The sequence below is a fragment of the Colletes gigas genome, unplaced genomic scaffold, assembly GCF_013123115.1.
Source record: "Colletes gigas isolate AHSC1104 unplaced genomic scaffold, ASM1312311v1 Colletes_gigas_Sc00047, whole genome shotgun sequence".
Taxonomy (NCBI): domain Eukaryota; kingdom Metazoa; phylum Arthropoda; class Insecta; order Hymenoptera; family Colletidae; genus Colletes; species Colletes gigas.
The window spans coordinates 831,200-852,296 of NW_025106676.1; the positions used below are offsets into that span (position 1 = coordinate 831,200).

The window sequence follows — 21,097 nt, forward strand, 5'->3', positions numbered from 1 at the left end:
TATCGAAATTTAGACATCCTGTACAATCCTTGCATTTTCTTTTTACTCGGGCATTTACAACTTTGGCTTACATGTATATTATTCTCATAAATAACAGAAAGGATTCGTACGTTCATTCCGCGATGAAAGGATTTAAATATGGAATAAAATTTAATGTGCGACGAGGCGAAAATAGCCGCGAGCGAAGCAGTAAACGATATCTTTCTTCATTATTAATTCACAAACTTACGGTTCGCTGCCCGGCGTGTCTTTCGCGTGCTTATCGATGGTTTCACCCGCTGTATTGATACATTTCTAAACCGGGAACCTCTGCGTGGCCTTACTTAGTGGAGCCCGCCACCACGAAGGGTGGAAAGGACTCCGTCGTACGATCGATGCGTATAACACGTAAAAGAGAGGGAGAGGGATGATGAAAAATAAGGAAATGAGAGAACGAGAGAGCGAAAGAAACTCCCTCAACGCGGGAGAAACAGTCGGGTGTCACGGCTACTCCGTTATATGCAATTCTCGTTCCTTTCTCTCTTTTCCTTTTGTTTTTTTTTTTCCCATTTTTGCTTTTTCAAACGACAGTAACAAAACTTCCTTCGAGAGCTTGTGACGTTCACGGTTACATTAGAGAAAACGTTCGTGACCTTGCCTCGAACGACTTGAAAAATCATTGTCGCAATAATTTCTGTCTGCTCGTATCGGAATTGTAGAAAGAAGAAATGGTTTATTTACGTAACTAAGGAAGGAAACACATTATTATTAGTCTTTAGAAAATTTAGGATGGACGAATGCGGGGCCATTTTGATCTATAATAAAACTTTCATTGTATAGAGGTTCCAAGAAGAAATTTTGTATCAAATTTTATGTTTAAAGTATGTATAGGTGTAGTTTACAAATACGATGAACCAAATCGTTTCGTTGAATCTATTGGATTTTTCTAACGATATAGAATTAATCAACAGGCTGCGACCGTATTCTTATCACGTGGATCTGGAGTGTGCGACTATCTACAATCTTTTTATCGATCACGGGTATTTTACCAGAAGCTGAAGTAGAAATTTAATATGCACCAAGATTTCATTCTCAAAATAGACTAGTATTCTTTTTAGTTTAATTAAATTTATTTTTCTCTTAGTTTAATTTCAAATAAAGATTAACGTTTTCAAATTGTTGCCGTAGTTGACGAATATTGCGTTTTAATTATTAACTACCAGGATACTCATAATTATTAAATTTCGACGATGACCAAAGGATGCAGTAAGATTATTGAATAAATATTTACATTTTAAAACAATTACTGTTTTTTTATGGAGAGAGTAATAATATTTGAAATATTGTAATAACCTGTTCAGTTTACATAATTTCGTTGCTGAAATCGCTTGTGCATAAATGCTTGAGGGATTTCTTTATGGGGAGAAAATCGATTTATTATTCACACTCTACATAACAAAATTTTATTGGGTCAATCAATGACGATCGGGTCAATTGTGGAAGTAAACTGGAAATCGTCAGCAATCTTTGGCACTGTGCAGTAACCTTAATTTTACTCGAGGTTCTCTATCGCTTAGAAAAGAAAATAGGTCGCAATAATGTTTGAAAATAATAAGCAAATTGAGCGATAATTTTATTTATTGTACTCACAGTGACAACTGTAGCATATTTATCTAGTAACAATAGTTTATTTTATAATTTAATAACTAATATAATTAGAGTATAAATAGTTCTGTCTCCATTGTGAATTTAGTCTCCATTTTTCCAATCTCATACTGGAAAATTACGATCCCTTTTTTGTACATATTTGATGGGAAAGCCACGTAAACTGAATTTTTTCCCTTGTCATGGAACATCTCCTATTTCTCTTTGTCAGAACGTTAACCGAGACGTTAATAATAAATTTTGTTCAAAGAAGTTCAGTTAGATTTATCTCCGAATAAATTATTCAACATGCAAAAAGGTATTCAAATTAAAACGATGAATACGTTGATTCTAAAATAGTTACAGATCGATTAACTAGAATTGTTGGTTTTGTGCGAACCTCGGATAAAAATAGACGAAAACGTTATTTACAAACTCTGCTGTTAAGCGTGCCTTTAGAATGCTTTGGAAATCGAGGTAAACGGATGAGAAATCGGAAGCCGTAGAAAATAAGTAGGCGTCAAATAACAGAAGTAAACTACGGGAACAGTAAAACAGATACACAAGGTAATCCACTACCGGTTTCAATCACGAGGGAGCAATCGGAAGGAACGTTTTATTTTATGTTTGTTTTTAATAGATTACGACCTGTAACTTTTATAAAATGTTTCAGGCAGCAACATAAGGAATGAAAAAATAATATCCTCGTAAATTAAAGTTACTCGGAAACAAATAAATTAGAAAATTGGAGAAAAACACCAATTATTTATCAATCTATCTTTATTAATTTCGAGTTTTTTGTTACAATAGCTTTTTTACAAAATTTTACTTGATTTTCAGGCAAATTCTCAATCTATCTCAGATTTAAGATAATGAAACCAAACTGACCGAAAAAAGAAAGAGAAGTAAACATAATAGTATTCTCGTTCACACATGTGGTATATCCATTATTCATTGTTAGTGTTCTATAGTCTACGTACACAATCTACATTTACAAAAAGGGATTCGTAAAACCTTCTACAGTAGAGGACCGAGACTACTTTGGATAATCGAAAACTCGGATAATACGGATGGGTGTTCATAAGTCGCAAAATAAAATCATGAAGAACATTTTGATAATTTTGCACACATGCATTTAAGTTTAATTACATAATTATTTAATTCAATGAAGGTTTATTAATAATCTTCTCTTCTATTACATTCAATAGATGTCTTGGAAAGGAAATATCTCTACCATAAAGTTCAAAGCACCTCGGAAAATGCGGAAGCTCGGTTAAACGAGACTTTGTTGTACGAAGAACCGTATCATAAGGAAAGAGTAGTTTCAACATCTTTGGTGTTACTGGAATTTGTATTCTGAGAACTCGTGTTATACGAGAGTGTACTGTACGATCACTGTCGATAATGGACAGCCCGTGGACAAGATTACCCATAATGAGAAATTAGAAACTAAAAGTTAAGCGTTTAGCGACAAGTTGTACGCGGATAGAAAGACCGGCTAGGTTGGGAAGGTGGAGGTATATAGGCAGGTAGAAAGAAGGGGGAGGAATGAAATACCGTGGTAGAGGAAGGCGAGGGAGAGAAAGGAGAGCGGAACGAGGGTGTTGGTTGCGAGTCGATAAACCAGGGGAAACGCGAGCACCCTTGCGCACGGTTTCAACATGGCGGTCGGTGAGTCCCATTCCCTTTTTCCTTTCACGTTCGGGTAGGCAGAGGAAGTTAGTCGTCGCGATCGATCCCGTCACACATTTTGCAACGTTCCTGTGCGTTGAATCTGCGAGAATGATCCCGCGGGATCGATAAGAATCCCAGCCACGCTGTTCGCGTGTACACAAGGATCGTTCTTGAAGAATCACACGATCCTCTTCCGACTGTTTTCAGACGAGGATCCGATATGCGGCTCAGGGAGGACGTCGTCTCGGTACTGTTGCACCCTGGGGGACTGAACAACAAGTAAGTGCACATTGATCATAGTCCTGATCAAGTCATCGCGAGCCTACGTTCTGCTTTCTTGTCCCGTAGACGATTTGTTTCTTCGTCGCTTTCATCCTCGAGCTTTTTTTGCGAGCGACTTTTCCGCGAACAGCGCGATCCTACGGGATGTTGGGCTTTGATCGCGATTTTCGTGAACGTGCTGTGTTCCGAGAACCCCGTTTTTCTGTGAATGACGTGGCTGCCGTGAAATCTTTCTGTTTACTTTTAGTTCGACGCAAGAAAGGTGTGCCAAGCTTTCCTCCGAGTTTCATATTTAAGGTGTTCGCGTTAGCCAGTATTCTTTTTTTTTCTCGTAAAGTTTTGTCTTTTTGTGACGAACATAATAGTGTACATCAAATTTTTATATCTGCAATAAGTTTCGAGAAACGAAGGGGACTTTAAATTACAAACTCCATCTACGAATAACGAATGAATAATTTAGATTCGTTTGTAAGCTAATTTTTTATCATGTCTTCGCTTATGTCGATTAATATATTATAATTTTGCGAACAAATTTACAAATGGATCTAAAATTTGTATTCGTTATTCGCGAATAACGTTTGCCCAACATTTATTATCGCGAACCAGAAAATAATTACACGAAGGTTGATTTATTGGACATTCTTTTCGCTTACTTTTGAATCGCCATACGGTTCCAAAATCTTGGACAATTTTTCCAGATCACCCTTTGCATTTATTTTCACGATCAACGTCATAAGTCATTTTGTAAACACTACGTTCAACGATAGTTCTACAGCAGTGTTTTCTTTGACGAAGTTAACAGGAGTACCGTACTGGTAGAATTAGCTATTAGTTCACGTTCAGTCGCGTAGTTTCACTGAGATCTAGCATTGAGTTGCTTTAGATGTTACTTATCTAGTGTAAATTGTAGAATATTTATTCCAAACCTTATTATTAGCAATGCCAAGGCATTTAACTGAAAAGGAAAACCAGAAGGTTAGTGTTGACTCTAAACGGTCCCCTTTTTTGATACAATATGCCGTTTACACTAATTGTTATTGTTTCATCATGCATTCTAGGTATACGTGCTTCTTATGTTGTTTATCGAAAACCAATCCCCAAATCTACATTTTCTTTCTTGATGTATTCCATTTGTAAATATTTATATCTATCCTTTGTCGAACGCATCAAACAGCCGCACACACATCGCAACAAGTGATTGTAGCATGAAACTTCTTGCCACCCTACGACCACCTCTCTTCAAGACACAAGTTTATCGAACATACGATCATTGTACAGGTAGATTTATCTCGTTAGCGATACTCAGATTTCTTTTCTCACCGAACTCAACGTTCATGTTATTTTTATTTTCTGAAACGAAACGATTTCCCTTAGAAAGCGTTTACACGAGATTCTTGTTGTTAAAAATTCTTAGTGTGGTGTTACGTTTTGTTTCACTAGACACAAATAGCTTTACAATAGATTTACAATTTTACTTTCGAGTGTTTTAATACATGATGCTCTGTCTGCACGACGTCATGCGTGTTTTTGGCCATGCGACGCGTCGAAAGCTGTACGAAAGTTATTTTTGGGAACCGTCTCAGAATCTTCTAATTTTTATTACAAGTTATTGGGACAGGAATTCACGGGTTCTGGGCATTCCCAAATCTTCTTCAACGTCGTGCAATAAAAATTACAATAAAAAGATTCTTCGAAGATCATCAAAAGTGTCTTTTATCCAGCTAAACTGGCAACAGATCGCAATGTGTGCGAAAATCGAAATTATCGCATTTGCAAACTTTTGTACGCGTCATATGGCCATTTTAATAAATCCATCGACGAAATTGCACATTCATGCACTACCGAGTACCGATCGTCGACCTCGATCTCGCAAGCTTGACTATGTTTGCTGGATGTTTCGATTGCGAGAGTCAAGTTTAACGAACGCCTGCTTTTTCTCGTAGAAAGACTTCGTTCTTTTGCACTGATACTGTACAGTTAGATATGTATGTCTCTTTGAATGAATGCACTGTTCCAAACAAAAATGTATACGTTATGACATTTGAGCAGCAATATTGGAATAATGATGTTAGAATAGTAATATCAGAAATCCAAATAGTAATATTCGAACAAAGGTGTCGAAGTAATAAATAGGGGAGAAGGAGGGAATACCGACCACTTTTTTTATTATCGTCGTTGTTAATGTACTCTCAGTTATAATAACAGTAAAACCTGAAATAATCTAGGACATTGAAAAGTGGTGAAATTTTGTTTTCTAAAGTATTCAGTCTAGCAAATAACAAATCTAAAATAACAAACCACAAAATTGGAGTAGCAATAAATGGGAAAAAACTGAAAGCAACAAGATAACTACGTTAACCACAGACAACACTCTTTTGGATGCTGCGCTTATGATTCTCACAAGAGTTCTTGGAACACCTATCAGTAGTGAATCAATCCTCTATAGGAATGCTTAAGCTCAACCAAGAGTTTCAGAATTGGTAATTAAAAAGACTCCTATTATATGAATGTGCCCAGTTATAAGAACTGCTTGTTCCCCCATTGGATTCATATAAATGGAGTTCTACAGATTTGGTCCATACTTCCACCTTCTCCCCTAATCACCAGCCGCAAAAGTGTTAAATTAAGTATTCTTCGTGCTCGTCTGAAGAAAAAGAGTTATTCGACAGTCGTCTTCGATTAAAAAAAAAAAGAAAATCCCCAGGGATCAATGTATCAGCAGGAACGCTGAATCGGTTCGGTTCGCGATAAGAAAACGTAAACTCCCGGAATGAAAGAGTTCCCTCGCGGAGCAGTGGTGTGGGTGATCGGAGTAGCTCATGCTATTTCGCAGACGTCTTACGTAGGTGTGTTGCCTATATTTGCATCGTCGTAGGTCGTTCGGGCCGCGGCTAACGGAACGTATCGATCCACTTGGACTCATTTCTCTGTCTCGCTCGTAGTCAACTTCGTAGGAGCGACCAGCCAAACACAGAGGAAATCGGGAATTGCAACGAGACTTCCCCAACGAACACCGTCTCGGTGACCAGAAGCCCGACGTCCACCGACTTCCACGAGGACTCCGATGATTTCCATGTCGCCGAGGACACCACCACGTGGTCCTCGCTCGCCATTACACGCGACAACGTGCAGATCGATAGCTCGAACAACGAGACTGGAAATTTGAATAACAATCTATCGATACCGAGGATCCGCAGGAATAGCTCCATCGAGAGTTTGGCCGATTACGAAGGTAATATGTAGCGTCCATGTTTCATAATCGAAAAGCTTTATTTGACTTTTGATTATAACTATTTACAAAGGGATATTCATAACTACGACAAGCATCAGTTGCATATTGCAAAGAAAAAAAGTTTAAATTGTAAATGTATCTGTCAGTGTCGAAGCTCCATTTTGTACATTTCATTCGATTCAAATAAGAATTTCACACGATGATACTTTCGTTAATTTATTAATTTAAATTGTTGTATTCTGTCGCGTGTCGAAGCACGTGATCTGTACGGGACTGATTCAACGTATCGATCAATTCATGTATTTCGATGAAACGATCATGAGATCCCCTTGGAGTTAAGTGTCTGGGCAGCTGCGATGAGTCAGTGTTGGCGTTACGATGCCCGGATTATTCAGTATTCCGGCAATGTGCAACGAGCATGAAATTCCGCAGGGCGTAACTCCTCTCACGACGACTCGTCCCACGAGTTGACACCGTCCGAGTGGTCCGACTGGTCCGAGGAAGGAAATATACCGGCAGGTTGTCGCGGTATCGTCAACCCCAACTATCCGGGTTTTCAACACCTGGCGCCTTCTCTTCTGTCGGACACCGATCTGACGGAGGACGAGCAAGAGAGCTGTCCCGATTACATCAGACTCAACGAGATCGACGCACGGCCTGTCGAGAACGACAACGAGTACAATAATAACATCGAGGACAGCATCAATCATCTTTGCGGGCAGAAGAACCTGAGGAAATCCTTCTACGAGAAGCCAAAATTTAATATACAGGTAAACGCACGCAAGATTTACTCATTTTTCGAAAAAGAAAAGACGAATTTTTCATGGAAAACAAAAAGTTTAACCAATGATCTATATAGCCCATTCTGTTCGACTACATTTTACCATCTTTCAGGCGCCATTCATGATTCCGCAATCGATAGAATCTTTATCTTGTTCGGAGAAATAGCAGTTCCAAGAACAAATTGATATTTTCTTCAACGAATGTTTTACCATTTAACGCGTTTTGTAAAAAATGGATGATACCAGGCCAATTTCTACATAAAGCATCTTTATGCCTTAACACTAGAACTACCGACAATTATAGTGCATTTATTTGTATCAAAGAAATTAAGACGACAGATATTTGAAAAAATCTATAATGCAACGACAATAAATGTTTATTCGTTCTTGTATAGAAAGCCACGGTAACTTTGCAAAAATCCAATCGAGTAAATTTGTACCAATTTTGATTAGAAATTACGAATTTTGACCAAATGGATAGTTCTAGTGTTAATGGCGGCAAATTATAATGTAGACAATTATCTCCATTATTTTTGCATTACTTGCAAGGAATGATTTCCAATTAACAAATTTTGAGATATCGGCATAAAATTTGTAGGAAGTAATTGTAAGGAGCCAAAATTTAGAAAATGTTGTTTATAAAATCGATATTTTATTTAAACGAGCCAAAATCTTATCTTAAACTAGGCGAAAAGGCCGGTGAAGCTAATCGTTGGCGTGTGCTCTGTTTCTAGACCGTAACATCATTATACGAGTCAGTGGTGCCGCCGTCGGAGAAGTGTATAAACTACGTGAAGAGCGTGAAGGATTCGAGGACGGAGGAAAAGATTCTCTCGCCCGAATCGGAGATCGTCAACGGCGTCGTCGAGGCGGAGACGCATCTGACGGTGTTGGAACCGGAAGAAGCGCTCGCCGACTCGGTGTCCGAGCCACCATTTTCAGAGCCAATCGTGAAAGAGAAACAGGAACGGGAGGTCTCGGTCGAGGTCGAGATCGTCGAACTGACCACCAGCGTCAAGGAAATCCTCCAGTTTCCGCAAATCGAGGAGATTCCGGACTCGGGGAAGACCAGCGAAGTCGGTGAGGTAGGTATCATCATTGGTTCTTCCTTACACCTATGTTTTTAATTAATAAATGAGCCAAGTTTTCATAATCAGAGCTGAGCAAAGTGTGTCACGCGGTAATTATCGTTTAATCATAATTATAAATCTTTAAAACCTGATGAAACAATAATAATAATTCTTTATTTAACAAGCTGATTTCCCTTTGTATACTCTTAAATATGAACTTGTTTTATAAATGTGATGTATGGCGAAAATAAATTTAATTGTTTACAAAACTTGTTTACATTATTGTGAGATTTATACAATTATAGTATATTGTGTTTTCTAGAAGTTGGCCTACGTATCACTCAGGAGATATTATTCTATTATTTAGCATCTTACATTCAAGAATTAAATGAATGTTAAGTGGCTATAGTCTTATTTATTATAGCGTAATTACAGTGCGATTGCATGTATTTTCATCATGAAAAATGTAACGAGATTACACTTTGCCCCACTCTGGTCGTAATTGGTAATCGGTAATATTCCATGATTATTAATAAATTCTTCTCTAAAACTTCGTCGATTAATCAGCACGTTAATTATACATATAGTTTATATATTGTATGTTGTATTATTTGCACACAAGGGGAATCCCATAAATAGAACATATTATTATTGTTATAAAAATTACAATTTCAATATTTCAGTTAAGGAGAAGTTAATAGGCTATTAATAAACTTCAGAGTGAAAGTAAAACGTGTTGCGTGGATTTTATTTTATTTTTGCAGCGAATTACATCAAGTGTGAACTGCATTCATTTTCAAAGCGTGTTTAACGGCAACAATTTTTCACGCGGATTAGAGAGCATCTGCAATGTAAACGTATCTTCGGTGAAGCACGGACGATCGAGATTAACGAGAATTTGCTTTGCATCGACTATAGTACTTCTAATGCACACAAAAGGCTAACGACTGCATAGTAGACGCACACGCTCGTATGACGTATTAATGTATTCAACGATGTTCACGGTACGTTCCTCGTTTTGAAACAGCGCAACTCTCGACTGTTTCACGTCGTGTAGTTACTCGGCACGGTTAATCATAAATTTCCTGGACCTTTGGCCACGGTCTTACTAACAGTTAGTCACTTAATGTCAAACTATGAGGAATACGAATCAGCTTCTGTTCAGAAAATGACGTAAACGCATAAAAGAGTCCAAATTTAGAGTCCAAGAAGGTAAAAAAACTGTGTCATTTTAATTTAAAAAGGATCCCTCTTAACAGTATGTTTCACAAGAGCGTTGTCCAATATTATAGATTGACCTTCACAATCGCCTGATGCAAACCCTATAGCAAACGCATGGGCTATTATAAAGTTAAAATTACGTGGAAAGTATACATATTTTCATTGAAGCAATTATACCGTCGAATAAGGTGTATATATGTAGATATTATATGTTTACTTCAAACATATTTTTGAATTTTTTAAAAATACTTATTATTTTTTCGTGAAACATATTGTACACACTTATAGTGGGCAGTATTATGAGCCTCTTGACGAATGAGAATATTGTGTTCCGTAAAAGTTGGCCTACATGCCACTCAGAAAATATTATTTTGCTATTTAGCACCTTAAAAATCAAATCAAACGTTTAGTCTTTCTTGCGCCTCGCTGTAGTCATGGTCGAGTAGGAATTTCTGTACACAATATAAAGAACTGATTTTTGAAACACAACGATGCGGTATTCGCGATTTCCAAGCAGCATCAAGGAATGAACTAATCATCATTGTTTCTTTCCAGACAGAGGATATCGTGGTGGAGCACATCGACCTAATACGCGAGGCAAAGGAGTTGCCTCGCCAAGCTCGTTCCAAAATAGGCAACCGTCAGACCGTCACGTCGAACGGCTCCGCCGACGACGATTCGGAAAGTAACACGGACACAGACAGTTATCCGGAGGAGCAGCCCACCTACACAAAGCTCGAGGAGATCGATTTGCTTTCAAGCATCGGCCGGGATATCGGCGTCGATCTTGAAAAATACGTACAACCGGTGCCCGACGTGGTTGCCATGGAGGCACTGGATCCCCTGCATGTCTCCACGCGATCCTCGTGCGCCATGAACATGATGAAAGACGCCATCGAGGACACCAACAAATTGCTCGATCGCGATCTTCCGGAGGCATCGAGCGCCGACGCGAGAAAAAAAGAGAAGATGGCTAGAAATCAGGCTAAGAGGAGGCAGCAGCAACAGCAGCAACAGCAACAGCAACAGTTGAGAGCCTCGAACGTGCATAGACGCCCTGATAAGAGAAGGGCCGATGCGGACATTGGACCAGGTACGTTTTTCTGATCGAAAACAATTTATTTTTGGATCGTTTTCGTCCAAGTGTTGAAATATTAAAGCTGACTCGCTTAACGCTAGAACTACCAACGTTAGGATATACAAGGATGTTCCAATGTTGTAGTAAAACCGGGAAGTAGGTGGTTGTTGATGCGAAAACAAGTCGAAAATGTTGAACGAAATTTTGTTATTATAAGGAACAAAGAAATTGTACTGGAACCAATCTTTTGCTGGAATTAACTTTGCAAAGTAACTGTCTTATATTTATATGCAAAAACATTGTAACTAAATCCGTTGTACATAGATTTACAATTAACCGTGTACGAGCTACATACATATCTGTTGTAAATTTTCTTTGGACAGAAACGGAAGTTAAAGAAGAAACTCTCGTTACACTTTGCACCGCAGAAACGCGATTGCATTTAATTTACTGTTGCTTAATAGAAGTGAAATTTTACGGTGCAAGAACATGGAAGACAATAGCGCATACGAACCTAACCGTACATGGCTCGATTTCGATGCAACTGTGATACGCCTAATATTGGTCAAACTTGCCAAAACAGTTATTTATAAAACATTTAATCGAATTCACCTTTATGGAAAACGTTTGAAACCAAATATAATTGAAAAAATGCATCGAACACTACTAATTAATTTTTATTAGTTTCGCTTTTAAAATCTTGTATCGTTTTCTTCTTGTTAAAGGTGGCTTCGACGTCTACAATATCGAAACTGCGATGCCGAAGATCGACTTGGACGCGATCGAGTCTCACCTGAGAGCAGCTCGCGAAGAGGAACGACGGGTAAGTGAAAATCATTCATGTGTAATTGCATGTTACGGTGGTTAAACTAATGTGGGAAAGAGTACAATAATGTTTTAAAAATATTCCATATACAATATTGAAGTTGTAAATATTCACTATTAAAAAATGTCCGTCTGTGAAAGTTGAAGTACGAAAAAATGTTACATACAATTCCGAAGCGAATTATTCAATTAAAATTAGATTACACCACTATGTTTTCAAACGTTTTAATAGGCAAAGTTACAGAAGTGTTTTTAAGAAATGAAATTTTTTGTTTATTAATTTCTGTTTCACGAATGTATGTTTTTGTTGGGACTACGAAACGGTAAAATATCACCACGATAGAATTTTAAAGAATTATTATTAGTAGTAGTGGTAGTAGTAGTAAGTTTTAACGGATTCGTTAGATTCCTAGGAAAACCCGTTATTCAATCAAGTTTTTTCTTAACCTTGCCACTCGGTGGATTAATAAATACTCATAAACTATTGCTGGACACCGGTTTGATAAACGTTATCATTACTCAAACGAGTGTTCCGTAGAAACGCGCGCGAACGGAAGGTGGAAAGCATAATGGTGGCACTCGAAAAGAAAAAGTATCGTAATAAGCGAAGCAAGGAGAAATAACAATTTCCCATCCACCTGGCCAATGTTCTCACGGATAAAACGATACGATAAAACTGAATGAATAGCCACGCGACGAGATTGAATCGCTTTCGTCGAAGGCTATCGTATACGCAGGCTCATAATCATAAATGTTGCACGGCTGATAAACTCTGCCTCGAACGCTCTAAATTAAGCTGCAAAGGATACAGTGGGCGTATTCGAAGATAGAAGGAGAATGCATGAAAAGTCCAATTACCAAGGGCTAATTGATAAGGGAACGTAAATAAAAATATTAAGTAATATGTATACTATACAATACGTTACGTTCAATTAAAATTAATTTCTCTTTTTGCATTTTCCAGGGTTTGAAAACTGTTAGGGTATAACGATTTCGGTTTTTGAAATAGTTAAGAATCTTTACTTTGACTGAATGTCAGGAAAAATTGAAATTCCAGACTGTATCTGTTTAAGTTATGGTTTCTATATCAGTTCTCATATTCACCTTCAAACTATGCAGACATCTTAAAGTTTTTCATACAACATCAAGTACTTACAATGGAGAATTCAGTTCTAACAAGTTCTATAGTATTATCAAGTTTTCGAATTTTACTATAGTTCTTTTAATATAACATTTTTAAGATTATAGCATTAAGAAAATGTAAACAAAAGACATTTATTTTGCTTTCAAATTAGACAGACCTCTTGCCGTTTATCATACAATAAAATTGTATTGTATAATGCAGTTTAAAAACCTGTAGTATTGCCAGCGTTTCAAATTTTAAATTTGAAGCTTGAAAGAACCGTGTAAAGAAAGTAATTTATTGTTTTCATACCCAAAGCAGGCAGATATCTTAATGCACTTTGCCCGGTTGTGGTAGGAAAGATGGAGAAAATTCCCAGCTCGCGAATTTTAATTTCCACGGCGGGCAGAGAAGAGAAACAGCACTCCTTGTAATGACGACGAGATGTTTCGCGCGAGTGTTTTCTGGATTATTGACGCAGAAAATAAGGTCGACGAGGTTTACGACCCCGTTTCGGGATCCCGATAGCGAGAGTCTCATTAAGTTGTACATACGATCTATATTTGCCAGTGCAGTAGCCATTGTATGGAAATAGGGGAACAGGAAACGGATGCCGGCACGGAGACGATCAATGCAACTGTCAGATATAGTGTGACACATTTCGACGCGTAAGATTCGAAGGGGGCTTAACGTCGAACAATAATAATCGCTAACGAAGAGGCACACTTTTTTTTTTCTCAATTCTACGATCTATACACATGGTATTGGGCTGCAGAAAATGAAAAGGAAATCTATTGGACTTGGTCAGAAAGTAAATTTGTTTTTGTAGCAGAATTCAAATTGCTAATAAACAGTACTTATAGGTTCTGTAACCGTGAGTATGGAATCTGAATATAAAATTAATTGTTTATCAATTCGGGTTATATTAACAATTGGACCGACTTCAAAGTTCCACGGCAGTTTAATTTTTTTATTCACGTTTCTTTGTCAATTTATTCTAGCTTTGCTTACGGAGAATATTAATATACAGAATGTCGTTATATTTATGGAAAGATACAGTTTTGAAAGAGCACGGCTGACGCTTGTAACATCTTGAGATTACGTATCACTGCACCTTAAAAGCCAAAGCAGCCGTAGGTCAAACGATTTGCATGGGCGGCCAAGTGAAACACTTTGCGTACAACTTACGAGAGATACAACATCTCCAGCCGCAGCAGTTCGAAAACGAGTTTCGAAGAAGTATTTTAGAAACGATTCCGAACGAAAGAGGCGAACGTAATTGCAGCGCCGAGAGCGACGGGGGGCAAACTTGATCAAGTTTTCTGAAGTCTGACTAAAAAGTAAGACATAACAATTTTTTTAAGCGACGCTATACCGTTCCAATTTTAATTAGAGTTCGCCAATTTTCTCTCACACGCGTTACGTCAGAGCCGATATTCCCCGATAAACGTTTAAAATTAAACCTGCACTGTCACTCGGAAATTTAGAACACCCTTCGATCTTTAGCAATTTTATTGCTTTATTTAAATTGCTTAGGTACAAGATAAAAAATTGCGTATCTTAAATATTCTATGAAATAACATGAAATACTGTGTTTAAACTATTTTTTCTAAGCTGATCGATTGTCTGCTGAATGCAAATTTTCAGAGATAAAATAGAAGACCGGCTAGAACGAAATACAGTACCGAGTTTATCAGCTTAATATTCGTTTCTCTTTAAAATAAAATGGTCAATCACTGACAGATGACCAACAACTGTACTGTTCGAAGACTACAGGCCAAAATAAGATTCTACAGGCCAAAATAAGACGAAAATCAAGAGTATCAATTTGTTGATTAAGGTTGTTCGTTAAAAAGTTATTAAAAAATTAAATTAAAAAATTTCAGATCATTCACGGAAAAATTATTTTCGGTTATGGGGTTCAATTACAATTATTTTTGGCGAATACACATACCCCCGAAATCCTACGTACTTTCGAGAGAAAAATTCTTTACCGAAAATTTACTGTGTGACCAAAAATGTTTCTATGTATAACTTTTTAACGAAGCCTCAATCAACAAATTAGTATCCTTGATTTTCGTCTTATTTTGGCCTCTAGAATCTCCCATTGAAATTTCTCCCAGGGGTGGCTGAACACCCTGTAGGGTAAATATTGATTCAATAGTTATGAAATATTTGAGTCACAGTAATACAAGAAGATAGATACAATAAGAATCAAAAAGTTCTGGACATAGCGTTAGTATATTTTTCTTTTTATAATAAAATGACCGGTAGATAAACAACTGTTTACCCGCCAATTTGTTTAAATTTAACAGAATGATCGCGTACCTCAAATCGATAAACGCGCGTCAAAAGGTGGCCAGCCACTTTCACCGGGGACTGCGAAAACCTGAGCTAGTCCAGCCTCCGTAGACGGTTAATAGCACCAGCTCCACCACCTCCTTCGAGCAGCAAACTATACCGGAAGATCGGTTCGCCGCTCACTTGACTCGCTTTACGCCAGTCTCGTGTTGTTCTCGTCTCGCGCGAGTCCGTTGGCAAAAACGCAAGTAATCGAGGCGCTTTCGGTGTACCGCGGCGTGAAAAGGAGGAAGCCCCCGTTCGTCAACGACAGTGAATCGCATAAAAAGTGAAGATATTCTTTGAGAAAGTGATTGCCGGATCGAGAATCCTTTCAGTTTTTCGTTTATCGATCAAAGAAACACGTTGATCGATTTACTATTATAGAATCTTGCTCGAAACGCTCCGGTAATTCCATCCTTTGCGGCTTCCGAATGTAAGCTAAGTCCATTGTTGGCGAATCGATGTTTCGTCATCGTTGCGGTCAGTTTTATCAGGGTCAGAGGAGACATCGATATCCCTATGGCGATACAGGGAATCTCGTATAACGACGTTGTGGCGAAGATATCTCGGATCGCCAGCAATTTAGCGTTTTCGTTGGAAATGCTATAATTTAGAATTTACGCTTTCCTTCCCATGGAAATAATTGATTTACAACAGAATATGGTAGAGACTGGAGTCTCTGAAAGACTTGACTTCCACTTCGAGAAGTACCTCGCACCAAAGGCAGGCGTAATTAAATCATACTTCCGCTTCATTTGCGTCACGGACACGACCTCTCGAGACATCTTCCTCGTGTATTTTATTAACTGAAGAGACACAGAGGCCTGGAACATGGCAATTTTTTGCGAAAAGTACATTTTTGAATTTGGAGAAAATTTGTTCCACGTACCGATAACCTTTGAAAGCTTTTAAAACCGAGATATCGTATCTGCTAAATAACTATAATTAAATATAATTATAGAGTTTTAATTCTCTTTAAAAAAATATTAGGGATTAAGAAGGATTTTACAAAAATGGTAGAATATGTTAGACAACAGGTTTGTTTCGTGTGAAAGCTTTGAGGATTGCTGGAAGAAGCATACAAGTTTTGGCTGCTACTATGTGCTACTTGTAATTTTAGCCAACCACATAATAAATATCGTATAAATAACTACACGGTTTTCCTTTCACGTGTGTGTTGCCATCGCCAGGAGTAACTTTAAGGAGACTTGGAGAGAAGATACTGTGCAAATGAAGTGAAAGGAAAGTGTACGTTGTTCGTAGTATTAAAGAAATTGGCGAAACAAACGTCGAGATCCTAGAAAGTGGACGAACTGTAGCGAATCCAAGAAATATGGGCAGCAGGAACAAGGCGAAAAGGCATTATAAAAAGGATTCCCGATTTCTCACGGACCTTTACACATTCACATACGATGACTTCGATCTCGTAAGATTAGGTTTTCACCAACAGACAAATGGCGACAGAGTGTTTATTCAATATTTGTTCATTTCTTTTATCGAGTTTCATCAATATACATATATATATATTTTGTAAAAACTAAGAAATCTAGTTGCTTTCTTAAAATTAACTTCTTCGGCAACTCACGCATCAATACCAAATTTTATATATTCCCTATGAAACAAATGACACTCCAATGCGCGTGAACAAAAGTTAGACAATGTCAACATCGGTGAGGCCGTGAACCTTCCCAAACGACCCTCGTATTGTGGAACATTGGAAGTATGCACAACGCGTCTTTTCGACAGGGAGTCTGTTTTTATGATAAGATATCGGCAATGAAAGCGTGACCCTTCGTTGACTCTGTCCGACAAATTGTTTCCTATGCTCGATGTTCCATGGAAGGTTAACGACCCAACGATGATTCGATACATAGAACGGGAAAAGTGGGTCGTGGCTGTACAGGTGCCGGAAAGTTAATTTTGACATTCACGCGCTAGTTAATTGCACCAAAGGTAGAAGAAAGTTTCGAGAAATTCGCGAGACTCGATTGTAAAAAATGATCGAAGAAGCTCGAATCTTGTTCCTTTATCTCGTTCAACAATCGTTTCTTCGATGAACTATGAGTTCGTTTGTCAGAACTAAATGATAACAGTGGCTCTGAAGGATATCTTTTTTAGCATTTTTATATCCTTATTATTTACAACACTAAATTGTATAAAAAACATTCAAGGAAAGAACGTCCGGACAATGTTTCAATAAAATATTCGTTGGAAAGATAATGTCACGAAAAAGCACCCGGTACGGATCCCGGAATACGTAAAAACTTTTATCGCATAGTTAAACGTAATGACCAGGAGTGTATCGTGAAAATTCGAGTTACGGATCGTCTTTCTTCGCATTCACAGTTTGCTGAAAGAAGATGAAAGAAAGTTGTATAATGGAACGTGTTGCGAACGCCACATAATAGTTCTGTCATTTAAAAAATAATATCTCTGTCGCCATTCGAGCAATGTAATCGAGTGTATCGATTACCTTGCTTTCATTTCTGGGGCATTAGGACGACGATAAAGAGCCGGCCAAGGAACAGTCAAAGTCAGGAGCGACCATGCTTGCGTTGCTCCAGAAATCCGACGAAACGGAGGAACTTGTAAGGGAAGATCTGGTCGCGCGATTCGATAGAGTCGTGCGGGGAAATCCGGATGATACTCTCCAGGTGTGACATCAGCCGATCTTTAACACAAATATTTCAAAAATCTATTAATCTGAACAGCGAAAGAAAAAACAGTATATTTATGAGCATATGTATATTATTCAATTAGGTCTAGATCAGCACAAACTATAATCGAAGAAATACATGTTAATTATACAGCGTTTATTATAGTGGCAACGTGACTGTTTTGTTTGTATCGTGGTCCTACTTTTTAAGGGGCAGTTATTTCCAAAAAACTGAATATTCAAATACTTCTCTGGGGTAGCTCTAAGTGCTGAAAAGTAAATTTTTCAGAATGGAAATCCTGTTGTCGTTGAATTAAAACGAAATCCATTAGCACCCACGTCATAATTCGTAGCACATTACGCAGACGTTGTCAATCTCATTAATGATATCACTCCCACGCGATTCCGGTAGAACTTGAGGAGAGACGAACTTGCAGGGGGATTAATGCACCGAGGGGGTTTCCAACCCCTTCCCCTCCCCCCTCTCCACGTGTAACGGACGATCACACACCAGATTTCTCTGTCCACAGCGACGAAACGACCGCGAAGAGATCAGAAGGAGGTTGGCGATGGGTCCAGACGCTGAAGACTTGCGCGCTGAACGCGGAAGAAAGCCGAGCCTTCAGTCGCGGCTACAAAGCGGTTGGTATCGCTCCAACCCTTAACACACTAAGCACACTGCGCCCGCAAAACCATGCCTCCTTCCTCTAACTCGTAAAAATACCCACTCGCGATCCCATTGCAACAGTTATCGTTTAACGTTGGAAAGGTACGACGGGCAGTATGGACAATAACAGTTTGCGATTAGTTTATCAGAGTGAAATTTTAAAAGAAAACAAAATACAGAAACATAGTAAACTACGAAAATAATAATTTAATAGGAATATTAGAAAAGATGACTTATTGGTGTGTAATCGTGAAACTAAAAATTTTCTGGTGAACACAGAAATACAGTGCGACGACGACGCAAATTCTGTGAATATTAATTAATTGGAAATTTATTAAAACAGTAGTTTTTACTATCGATCTCTTTGCATTCGGTCTTGCGACATTTAATTTTTACGAGAACTAATATCCTTCTGATTAAAAATATTATTTTAATTAGGAAGTATCAAGAAGTGCACTCTTAATCGATGTTTGAGTCTAAGCGGATTTAGAAAAATTCATAATAATCACTTATTTTTGCAATCAGTTTACCAGGGTGAAATCTTAAAAGGAAAGAATAAAAAGTTCAATATATTTTCATGATAATTTCATACGCAGAAAATAGTCGTTTAACAATCAGGAACTAATTATAATCTAATGTTTCAAAAACCTTACTCTATGATTGGTTTTCCAAGATACCTTTTCAAAAATTTCTATTAGTCCCCATATTCCAAAGGTTATAGAGGTTCCAATAAAGCCATGTTTCTGTGTACAGTTTGAACAGTTGACAAAGTGTTAAAGGAATAAAATAGTTAAAAATTCTAATAGAAGTCTCGTATCTGTTTAGGAATGAATCTTCAGATCTGCTTCATGAACGAAACACCCTCGGACACGGAGTCTCCGTGCTCGGAGAACGACGCCTCGCCTGGATCAACGCCAATCTCGAAGCAACAACAGAAACAACAAACGCCCATTAGACCTCAGGTGCTCAGTCTTCCTCCTTTGAGGCTCGATACAGGCTCGAATTCAGCACCGATCGACGAGGCCGACTTTTTCGCCAGGCAGGCCAGGTTGCAAACTGAGGCAAGAATGGCCCTGGCACAGGCCAAAGAAATGGCGCACATGCAAATGGAAGTCGAGAGGCAAAGGCTGAAACAAAGTCCCATCACGGAGATGGTGCGATCCAGCCTTGAAAAAGTGAGCCCTTAATGTTGTGAAAATAACTGTTTCAAATCTACGTTAAATCTCTGGCTTAGCCAAAACCTGTTCCAAATCTTAAAAATATAACTTGCAACATGTTTTTCCGAATACCTTGGGAAAGAGTTATACATATTCAGGTTGCATGGATTTGACAAAATATTTTCTTTCAAATCTGATAAATGGATCTTAGTCTACATAATCACCATAAAATAACTGTCTTTTAAAGATTAATGAATAAAATTGGAATACCCAGAAAATTATTCGAAACTAAAGGAACACTTGTATTATTTTTTCCAGGTCGGTGTTCAGTTAGGTGAGGACAGACGCAGATTGTCCCGAGTGCTTTTAACAGAACTAAACGTCGCACAGCTTCAAGTAGTAGCAAATGACTTGCACGCCAGAATCGCAGCCCTAAACGAGGCTCTCGTCGAGGGGCTCCTGAGAAGGGACGACTTGCACATGGAACAAGATTCCATGCTCGTCGATGTCGAAGATCTCACCCGATACCTGTAAGTTCCGCTCGTTCGAAGCGATATCATTCAACTGGGTTCCTTTTATTATTGCCCCTGTTCGCGCGGCTCCCAGCTAATTAAAATTTAAAAAAAAAAAGGTGAATGTTCACAAAAAGACGTATGGCCCCATTTTACTGAATGTAAAGTAGAACGAGGACTCTCGACACAAAAATCGATGTTTTTCCGAGCTTGAGCAACCATACTTCGTTTTTTCTACCATTTAACCCCTTTGTTCGACGAATTACGTTCCACGTGAATTACCCCTGTCGAAAGTGCACATTTTTTTCTCGACCAAAATTCTGGAAGCTTATTGCGGTAAACACTGTGGTTCTGGAGTCTTTTTATTATTATTATTTTAATAGATACGGCTTATTGTACATATTTTCTATTATTACTAATCGTGCAATTGTTCAATTTTTCAGGTTCTTTTGTACATGTTACAGTGAAACACCGAAATCTGGAGAATGTTGACTTTCACCGGTGAATGTCAACATTCACATAGTCGCTTAGTGTATGTCCGAAATATTTGCTAAACACCCTTATTTCTGACTTACACCGGTAAATGTTGACATTCACCATGCACTAATGGTGAGTGTTGAACATGTTGGAGATTTATATTTTCTTCTCCGTAATTCAGTCGCTATAAAACGTCACAAGGGTGACGTAACTTTTTCGCCTCTCTTTCTGAAAGGATCTAACCCAGAGCTAACCCAGACCTAACCCAGACCACTCTATTATTAAATAGGATTTTTGAGTCATATAAAATTATTTCATAAGAATTTTATTGTATACCAGGTCTGGGTTAGGTCTGGGTTAGGTCTGGGTTAGAAA

The 21,097-nt window shown here is 38.1% G+C and overlaps 1 protein-coding gene across 2 annotated transcripts in view; it reads left to right on the top strand.

The window, feature by feature from the left end:
• LOC122403238 (ras guanine nucleotide exchange factor B) overlaps positions 1–21,097 on the top strand; it is a 33,113-nt gene that overhangs the window by 2,818 nt on the left and 9,198 nt on the right. For both annotated transcript variants that reach the window (XM_043406626.1, XM_043406627.1), the window contains exons 2-10: positions 3,505–3,576; positions 6,522–6,811; positions 7,244–7,581; positions 8,328–8,678; positions 10,440–10,977; positions 11,688–11,785; positions 18,440–18,551; positions 19,402–19,751; positions 20,052–20,263. In XM_043406626.1, the coding sequence (XP_043262561.1) occupies positions 3,518–3,576; positions 6,522–6,811; positions 7,244–7,581; positions 8,328–8,678; positions 10,440–10,977; positions 11,688–11,785; positions 18,440–18,551; positions 19,402–19,751; positions 20,052–20,263 (2,348 nt within the window). In that variant the 5' untranslated portion in view covers positions 3,505–3,517. The remainder of the gene's footprint in view (positions 1–3,504; positions 3,577–6,521; positions 6,812–7,243; positions 7,582–8,327; positions 8,679–10,439; positions 10,978–11,687; positions 11,786–18,439; positions 18,552–19,401; positions 19,752–20,051; positions 20,264–21,097) is intronic.